We start from the raw sequence: 10022 nt of genomic DNA on the forward strand, positions 1-10022 counted from the left end.
TGGCATCGAGATAATATTTAATAGCCCTCTCGGGCTTACGTGCTCCGCTCAAGCGAATTTCCCCTTGGGTTGAGGCTGGGCAAGGGGATACCACCCTCCAAAACATCCCCCCGCCCCAACCCCACTGAAATAAAGTGCTGTGGGGGCCGGTGGGGCTTCGCCCGCTCCCGCGTCCCCATCCCGCGGTCTGTGTTGGGTGTCAAAGCGAGGGCTCCTCTGGAAAAGCCACCGGGAGAAGGGCTTGTAAGGCCAAGGGCATTCACCAGGAAGCCATCGAGAGGCAGCCAGGAGAGGACATCCCACCCCAGGCACAGCGGGTCGGGACCTCCCTCTTGGCACCTGCTTAAAAACGCTGTCCCCGAACCCCTCCTGGACATGGGGTTTTGGGGTCGCTGGTGGGTGCTGGGAGCCAGGATGAGGGACTGCGATGTCACAGTCCCCGAGGGCCGTGGGGACGTCAGACCCGCGTGCCCCGCTCCACCCCCACCGCCCAGGAGCTGGGTCGGGGCTCGCCCCGGCTCGGGGGCTCGCTGGGCTCCAGCAGCCGGTCCGAGGACTCGCCAGTACTTTCCAGTTTGGCGTAACCCACCAGGCTGACGTGGTCCAGCCGGGGCCAGCTCCGGTTCTTACGGTCCTTCATGGGGGCCACCAGCAGCACCCCCGGCCGGCCGAGGTCCAGGGACTTGGAGTGTCCCGGGGTGTGGAGCTGCACATCGGGGCTGAGCTCTGCTGCCGCCGGGTCCATGCCAGGGCAGCCGCCATCCACATTGATGATGATGTGGCCACCACCATCACCACAGTCCTGGCCACAGGGCGTGATGCTACCGTTGCCCGAGAGCGGAGCCCAGGAGAGCCGCGGGGCTTCAGTGGGGGGCTCGGAGGGACCCCCCTGTGCCGTCTCACTGGTCCCCCGCGCCACCGCATCCAGCAAGCAGTTGTTGAGCTTGATGATGGGCAATGCCAAAGCACCGACGGCCGAGGAGATGCCCAGGTTGGCCTCGGCGGAGGTGCCCGAGCGGAGGCTGAGCAGGGAGGTGGCAGGGGACGCTGGCGAGTGCTGGAGGAGCTCAGCGGTGGCCTGGAGCCTGTTGGGGCTGTAGCAGCGGGACCACTTGCTGCCAGGGCTGGGGCAGGGCTGGCAGGAGAGATCCACCTGGTAACAGCCTTCCACGCACTCGGCGTTGGCCTTGGGGACGGGCTGGCCATCCCCGCGCTGGCAGTGCCCATCCTCAGGGCCGGTGCCCTCAGGGAGACCCGCCATCATGGAGTAGAGACCCTTCTGCATCAGCCTGCGGGTCTCCATGTCCCTGTTCTCGTACAGCATGGTGTTGGCGCAGATGAAGATGAAGAGCCCGATGCCCATGATGACGGGGCCGATCAGCTTGAGCTTCTCGCTGTGGGGCACGTGGCGCCCGGCTGCCACCTCCCTCCTCATGTCCCCTGCGATGCTGGTGTTCCCCGCGCCGGTCCCGCTGCCCCCAGGTCCCCGGTGGGGCCAGTAGCCCACCACGGCGATGGTCATGCCCACCAGGACCACCGAGATGCCCACCATGACGAAGGCTCCCGACGGCGAGCGCATGCGGAGCTGCCCTTTCACTGGCACCTCCAGCGGTGCCTTGCGCCGCAGCCTGCGTCCCCGGCGCCGCGGCGGGGCGGGGGGCACCGGCGCCTTCGCTCCCCCCGCCTCCAGCTCCCGCATGGGCCCGTTGGTTTCGGCGCTCTTGGCGGTCATCGTCTCTGGCTCGGCCGCTCCTGCGGGGTGGGGAGGAGAAAAAGGTGAAGAGGCATCACTTGATGGGGCTGGGGGTCTGCTCGGGATGCTGAGAGCATGGGGAGCATGTGGACACTGGGAGCATGGGGATGCTGGGAGCATGGGGATGCCAGGAACATGGGGACCACAGGGACACTGGGAGCAAGAAAATGCCAGGAGCATGGGGAGCATATGGACACTGGGAGCATTGGGATGCCGGGAGCATGGGGACCACAGGGACATTGGGACCACAGGGATGTTGGGAGCATGGGGATGCCGGGAGCATGGGGGGCACGGGGATATCAGGAGCATGGGGATGCCAGGAACATGGGGGGCACATGGACACCAGGAGCACAGAGGACACCAAGCCCGCAGGCTGCACCACGTCAGGCACCAGCAGCTTTGCTCTCCTCCCTCGCCCGCCTCCTTTCCTCGAGTTACTTCTCTCTTCCCCACTCGAGAGCAACGGAAGGGCTAAGGGATCCCTCGGACCGCGCTGCCAGAGCCTCCAAACTCACATCCCCAAGCCCCTGGGCTGTGCGGGGCAGCAGGGATGGCCGGGACCCCGCTGCGCCACGCGTCGCACCGGCACAGAGACATCACTGGCATCGGGGGGCCAAAACGACCCGTCCTGGGTCACCGAGTCCTACAACACCTGCAAAAGGGCGGCACCAGCCAGCTCAGGGAAGGGGCTTTTATTTGCCCGCTGGGGAAACTGAGGCACGGCCGCACGTGAAAACCCAACCCAAAGGTCGCCGCAAGCAACGCAGCTCCCCGCTTCGCTCCATGCGCTCTCCAAACATGACCCAAAAACCTAAACCGACATCCCACCGTCCTCGAGCCGCTCGTCAAACCGCGGGACCCACCAGCCCAGCACCCGCGCAGCATTTGACCTGCCAGAGGCTCTTTTCTTGCTGCTCTCTCCTGCTTCGGGGGGGAAGCCGCCCCGCTCAGTGCATCCGCAGGGTCCTGCCTTCGCACACACCGAGGTGAAGCTCCACATCCAGCGATTTATGGGGCATCGCAGAGCGCGCAGTATTTAATTTTATCCAGTACCTTGTTTCCTAGATGAGCACGAAGGTGCCAAAGCCGCTGCCAAAACCAGCCGGTGACCAGCTGGGCAGGGAAGCATCAGCTGGGCTGACACTGGCGTGGACGGGGCAAGCAGTGCCCTGTGATATGAGGAAGATAAACCATGCTCTGAACGTGTCCCAGACCTAAAACATCTTAAAAAAAAAAAAAAAATATATATATATATATATATATATATAAAACCTCACGTTGAGAGGAACGCGTGTCCTTGCAGCTCGGCTGCTCGCTGCTGTGCCCAGCGACGGGCAGTACCGTGGGCTGGGGCAGGACGGCGTGTCCGTGCCCTCGCCCGCGTCTCCTGGCACCGCCGGCGTGGGAACGGTGCCCGGGCTGATCCCAAACGGGGACCGGGGACGTGCCGCCGGCGTGAGCCCCCACCGAGGGGTGCTGCGGGAGGGGGCTCACAGCATCCTAAATCGCAGAGTGTTTGGGTACCATGGCAGCCTGGCAGCATCGACATTCAGAAGCCAGACACTAAACCCAAGGAGAAACACCCCAGTGGCAGGAGGGTGACAGCTCTAATTTTACTCCCCAAGATGAATGAAGCGCCGAGAGCCAACAACCAGCATCACCGACAGCAGACAAAATAAAATCCTAAGTTGTTTCCCCCCCCCCCCCAGTCTTAATCATCTTAAGGTGTTATTAGCATCAGAGGGAAGGAATTAAAGATATGAGTTTCAGGATGACAGCGTGTTCCTGGCACAAGGCTGTCAAGCTGTGACAACTTGAATAAGGGAGATTTAAAGGGGAAAAAAATAAAAATAAAGTCCCCAAACAAACCAACCCAAACCCACAACCCGCTGCTGAGTGGGGTGTTAAAGCTGGCTGTGAAACAAGCTGATAATCCTGCCCTGCAAAGGGGGAAACATAAAAAAAACCCCAACACAATGGTCACCCTGAATGAAAAAATGAATTTTTAAATATTTTGGTATCAAAGGGAAACAACCAGGCACTCAAACACATCCCAAAGACTGTGGGGTTTGGTTTTTTTGCCTCCAAATACCCTGATTTAGGTTATGTCCCAGCTTTCTCTAATTACCATCTTAGAGTCAGCCTCTCTTAAATCGATATTAAACCCTTTCAATGCCTTCCTGGCTACTTAGGGATTAAAAAAAAAAAGTTAAAACCGCCTAAACTGCGAGAGCGGAGCAAAGGCTCTTTGATACCCTCTGCGGTGGCGGGGGGGAAATGTGAACCCCCCCACCCAGGGCTCATGGCCCCCGAAGTCCCCCTGAACACCCCCACACACCAGCCACCTCCTATTTTTGGCCCCGAGCCTCATCCGTGCCTCTTTAAACCCAATTCTGCCATTATCTCCTTTAACCCCCTCCGAGCTCCCGTGGAGCTGAGTCAGGGACCACGAGCAGCCCTGTTGGGGCCAGATGATGCTCACCCGGGCTCCTGTTCCTATATTTTTTGCACTGGATTAAACTGGGTGAACTGGGGTGCTTAAAAATGGGTGCAGCAGGACCAGAGGGTGCCCACCCATCCCGCACCCACGGGGTCCAAAGCCAGGTTGGGGCTGAAATAACCCCATTCCCCCCACCCCGTCCTCTCCCTTTCCCTGCGCACAGGGATGGGGATACGGGGCAGGAGGGACAGGCAGACGCAGGAATCCCCTTGGTCCCCAGCCCCCTGCCACCATCCCTGCCCCGAGCTCCTCTCCCCTTATCTCCTCACCACCCGATAGCTGCTTGCTTTCCAAAGTTGGAGCATTTAATTGCTCATCGTCAGGGCTGGTTGTTCCCAGAGTTCAAAACCATTATTTTTATTAATAGAATCCCCAAGGTTATATAAGCACTTAAAAAAAATACATAAAAAAATGAAAAAAATAAACCCAACGCAGCGTTTCCATCTGATTCTGCAACTCGCAGACGCCGACACTCACGGATTAACTCAACGTCGGAGCAGCGGCGTTAGACACGGCTCAGCTGGAGGGCAGGGCTGGGGGGTCCCGTGGGTGCTGCCGGGGCAGCGGGACAGCCCGGTCCCTTGGTGGGGACAGGCAGTGGCTCAGGGGCTCCTGGCCACCTCCCTCCAACCCCGGGGACAGTCGTGGTTCACCGGGACCCGGTTTTGAGGTTTCCCGGTGGGGAGGGGTGACAGTAGGGGAATGGAGATGCCGTTGGCGTTACGGAGCAGGAGGAGGGCTGCTCCGCTGCCAGGTTCCCAGTTAAGCTCCCAATCCCCGCAATAAGCCTGGCATTAAAAATAAACGCAAATATTTCTCTAATCCCCCCCTCCCATCACGAAGGCATATTGCTGGCTCCACCCTCCCACCCCAATCCTCGCCCGCCGCCTTCGCTCCTCAAATTCGACGCTAGATCCCAACGCGGAGCTGGACTCGGGGTGAAGCAGAATTTGGGAAAAGTTCCTCTCACAGGCGGGTCCCCACGTCCCTTGGGTGCCCCAGGGATGCTCTGCCCATGCCAGGATCCTACTGGCGGCTTGAGTTCGCAGAATGCCACAGGCTACCAAAAAGCAGATTTGGCCACAAAAATCACCCTTGCCAGGGAGAAAACAGCTTTCCAGGAGCGCGCTTGGCTCACACCTGGAAAGGGCTTTGATGGGGGACAGACTCCACCGTGCCAGCAGGGATTTAAAAGCCAGAACCTCCCCAGGGAGAGCGTTTCCATCGCTGCCGGCCTGCCCTGCTCCAGGCTGGGGTGCTCATCCACAGGGCACGGTCCCACCCTGCACCCAGGATCCCACCCTGAGCCCAGGATCCCATCCTGCGCCCAGGATCCCACCCTGCGCCCAGGATCCCATCCTACGCCTAGGATCCCACCCTGAGCCCAGGATCCCATCCTGCACCCAGGATCCCACCCTGTGCCCAGGATCCCACCCTGTGCCCAGGATCCCATCCTACGCCCAGGATCCCACCCTGTGGGTCACGCCTGCAGAGCATCACCCCGGGGAGCTGACACACGGAGCAGCCCAGGCTGTAACCAACACTCAAGAAATCCCTGACGAACAGAAAATCCCTCCTTTTTCCTTTTTCTTTTCCTAAAATATTGCGACTTTAGAACTGCTCGCATCATTTGGGGAATAAACCGATTTAGAAACTCGTCACCAAATCAGCCAGCAAAGCCCACAGCGTGTTTAAAGGCTGCGGTGATGGGCGAGACCCCCAAAGCGCCGAGGCACAGCGCAGCCCCTCCGCCTCGTCCGAGCCCCCGAGGGAGCCCGCGATGCCCAAGCCCGTGGTGGCTGAGCTCCCCCAGACCCCGCTCAGCATCGGTCCCGGCCATGGTGCCACCATCACCTTGGATGCTCAGGGTGGTTTGAGGCTCCACGTCCTCTCCCGAGTGGTGCCTCCTCCTTTTTCTCAGTCCACTTCAAATTCCCCCCTTTGGCTACACATTAAAGGTGTTCAGACAGAAGAAACAAGATTAAAAGCCATGGAGCATCTTTCTGGGTCTCTCCCAGCAGAAGAAACCCCTGCCACCATCCCAGCACCCACCAGCAGCTCCCGCAAAGCCTCCCCCGGGCTTGGTCCCGAGGGGTAAATCTCCCTTCCGCGACCCCAGCACAAGCGTATTCCCAACACCATGACAAAATCTGTCTCTCCAGCTTCAGCTTTGGCTGGGGACACTCGTTAATCAATCATAATTAATTAAGTTCCCTCACAGAAGCCTTCACACAAACCCAGTAACGCTAATTATCGTGGTGCGGGAAGGATTATCGCCCTTCCCAGCAGGAACCACCTTCTGGTCCCAGGCTGAGGGTCTCACGCCTGGTTTTAACAGGGCTTGTGATATATTTTCACCTTTGCTGCAGCACAGGAGACCCCGGGTGTGACAATTTACCCTCTGCCCATGGTGACGGCTCATCAGTCTGAAACACCCCTCCTTTCTCTCTCCGCAGCAGCGGAGACCTCAGTTTCCCCAAGCGAAGGACAGGACGGACGAGACGTTAACACACACCCACCTCCACCAAGCACTCGCTGATGGAGACGCCACCTCCACGCCTGGCCAAGCGGTGGAGAAGCATCTCGCCAGCTTCCCATCTTCAGGTCATACATCCCAGCCAGGAGCCACCGAGGCCACCACTGTCACTTGGAATATGACCCAGGACAGCAGGTTACGGGGAAAGACGGCACTGGGGTGGTTTGGGGACACTTCACCGGTGGGTTTGGGTTTGGTAGGTCTATCCCATTGCTGTCCACCCCATCCTTGATGCGTTCCTCCAGGTGAGAAGGTCCTGATGGGCAAACTGGATGCAGCAAGGTCTGGGAGCGGGGAGAGCCACCAGTACCACCAGTGCCACCAGCCCCGTTCACCTTGACCGCTCCAAAGTCCTCCCTGCCCCCAAAACGGGGCCATCCACTGAACTCCTCTCTACCCCTCCGGCAAAGAAAGCACGTGGAAACATCCAACTGATTACTAATTACAAGAGCTTGCTTTACCCAGATTTGCTCTGCTAATTAGACTAATCTCTACGGCTGGGAAATGAGCCGCAGCCACCCAGAGCGAGAAGATCACGCAAGTTGGACGGACGCTTAACTCACGGCAGAGCCCTGCGGAGGGGATCGTAATTCCCGGCCGCTTCTGACGGGCCATTGTTTGAGGAGACAATAGAAATTTTGTGGTTCTGATGCCGAAATCGGGGCATCTGCATTGCTCAATTGTTTATTTTTTGATACGAACCAGATGCAAATAATTAATAAATCCAAATTCAAGCTAATGCAGGCAGCTACATTTAAACGGAGAGCGGATTTCTAATGGCAGCTTTTTGCTTGCTCGGAGGAGTGGGAAGCTCGGCGGGGATGGCCTGGGAGAATTCCTGCCTCCGGGAAGCGGGGCAGCGTGGCAGGGCACTGCAGCCAAGCACCTTGCAAATCCTCATGGCCAAGAGAAAAGGAGGAGGGCAATAAAAAAAAAATAAAAAAATCCGTGGGCTGGGATTTCCAGGGAATTAGGACCAAACTCTTCCTGATTTTGGCACCTTCCCTGCTCCTCCTTTGAAAAATCCCTGCCAGCGTGGAGGGAGGGGGCTGCGGGGGGCTGCCAAGGCCTCCCAGGCATGGTCCAAGTTACTCAGCGGGTACAAACCCACGTAACCCATCTCCTCCCACCCCAGGGACATGCAGCCCACTTTGCCTGCGAGCAGTGAAGTTCCCAGCCGTGCTCCCAGCTGGGGTTACTCTTGCCTCCCACATTTTAAACCTCCCATCTCCCCTACTCTTCACCCCACAAAAGCCCCGTCTCCTCGATTTTGTGAACAGGAATCACAACCCACCTGGAAGCGAGATGGGAGCCGTGGGTCTGGCTGCGATCGGCTTCCCACCCGCTCCGAGCCGCAAAGCTGAGCCCCTTGTGCCTAAAAACCCTCCCGATCCCAAAGACCGGGAGCTACCGGGGTAATTTCCACCCCCTTCTCCTCTCTCGAGTGTCTACACCAAGCCCAGCGCGGGGATGAGCTGCGTGACCGCTCCTCGCCTCAACCCTCTGCGAGGAGTCTCAGGGAACTGCAAAAAGTGCCACGATTTGGGTGCTACAGCCAGCTCCGTCCCACACCCCTGTCTGTGGCCGTGCGAGGGTGCGTGTGCCAACACGTGGGCTGGCACACGAGTGTGCGTGCGCATCTGTGCACACGAGTGCGCGTACACGGGCTGCACGTGTGTGTGTGTCCGTGTGCTTGTGTCTGTGTGTGTCCCTGCGTGTGCTTGGTGTCTGCGGGAGCGTGGTTGTGGCTGTGGGTGCCCTGCACCCGTGGGTGCCCCGTGTCCCTGGGTACCCTGTGTCCATGGGTGCCCCGCGCCCGTGGGTGTCCCGTGTGCCTGGGTACCCCGTGTGCCTGGGTACCTGTGCCCATGGGTGCCCATGCCTGTGGGTGCCCCATGTCCCTGGGTACCCCGTGTCTGTGTGTACCCCGTGTCCCTGGGTACCCCATGGCTGTGGGTGCCCTGTGTCTGTGGGTGCCTGTGTCCCCGCATACCCCGCTTCCATGGGTGTCCTGTGCCCATGGGTGCCCGTGCCCGTGGGTATCCCGTGTCCATGGGTGCCCCGTGTCCATGGGTGCCTGTGCCCGTGGGTGCCCGTGCCCGTGGGTGCCCGTGTCCGTGGGTGCCCATGCCTGTGGGTACCCCGTGTCCCTGGGTGCCCCATGTCCGTGGGTGCCTGTGTCCCCGAGTACCCCATATCCATGGGTGCCCCGTGTCCACGGGTGCCTCATGCCCGTGGGTGCCCGTGCCCGTGGGTACCCCGTGCCCATGTGTATCCCGTACCTGTGGGTGCCCCGTGCCCCTGGGTACCCCGTGCCCGTGGGTGCCCGTGCCCGTGGGTGCCCGCCGTGCATCCCGCTGCGGGGTCGCTGTGCCCGTGGGTGCCGTGTCCCTGTCCCCGTGCCGTGGGTCCCCCCGTGCCAGGGCTCCCCCCCGCCGCCCCCCCCCCCATCCCGCACTCACCGCCGCGCTCCTCCCGCCGGGGCCGGGGCCGGGGCCGGTCCCCCGGGGGCGGAGGGCGCTGGGCTCCGCCGCGGCCGGGGCCATGGAGCGGCGGGAGGCAGCGGGGCGAGCGGCTCCCGGCTCCCAGCTCGCCCTCGCCGGGACGTCTGGACGCGGGGGGGGGGGCGGCGGGTTCCGCCCGGCCCCGGGTCCCCGCCCCGGCCCCGCGGGGGGGGGGGGGGGGGGCGGAGCGCGGGGACGGGGCGGGGGGGACACGGCGGGGGGTACACACGGGACCCCCCCCCGGGGGTGCGGGCTCCGGCGGGGCCGGCAGCCGGTTGCGGCCGTGGGAAAGTTGCGATCGCTTTGGCGGGGGATCGAGGGGGATGTCGGTGCCTCCGAGCGGGGCCGGAGCCCGGGGAGCGGCCGGGGAGGGCGGGCACGGTGGGCCGGGCTGCCGGCCTTCCCCCGCCGGGTCCCCCCGCGGCCTTTCCCAGCAGAGACCCCTGCCGCGACAGCCCCCTGCGCAGGATGGGACCCCCCCGCTACCCCCGGGGATGCTCCGAGCCCAGGACCCTCCTGCCCCGGCACAGACTCCCCAGCCCCGGGCCTGCGATGAACCAACACATCCCGGGTCTCTCCAACCCCACAACCGGGCTTGGGGCACTTTCCCCCTTCCAGCTGTGCCAGCACAGGAGGGTTCAGCGGTTGGGATACGAGCGTTACCCCACAGAATCACAGAATCAACCAGGTTGGAAGAGACCTCAGGGATCATCGAGTCCAACCGTTGCC

The 10022-nt window shown here is 61.4% G+C and overlaps 1 protein-coding gene across 2 annotated transcripts; it reads right to left on the bottom strand.

Moving 5' to 3' along the window:
- On the bottom strand, positions 1-9283 carry TMEM200B (transmembrane protein 200B). Of its 2 annotated transcripts, none has more exons than XM_068417989.1 (2): positions 9252-9283; positions 1-1752 (listed from the first exon to the last, which is right to left on the bottom strand). In XM_068417989.1, the coding sequence occupies exon 2, from the start codon at positions 1730-1732 to the stop codon at positions 458-460; it is 1275 nt and encodes a 424-aa protein (XP_068274090.1). In that variant the 5' UTR covers positions 1733-1752; positions 9252-9283; the 3' UTR covers positions 1-457. The 2 variants fall into 2 exon arrangements, with proteins under 2 accessions (XP_068274090.1, XP_068274089.1); XM_068417988.1 differs by lacking the exon at positions 9252-9283 and adding an exon at positions 2644-2856.
- Positions 9284-10022: the final 739 nt, after the last annotated feature.

This window comes from Nyctibius grandis, chromosome 24 (assembly GCF_013368605.1).
Source record: "Nyctibius grandis isolate bNycGra1 chromosome 24, bNycGra1.pri, whole genome shotgun sequence".
NCBI lineage: Eukaryota > Metazoa > Chordata > Aves > Nyctibiiformes > Nyctibiidae > Nyctibius > Nyctibius grandis.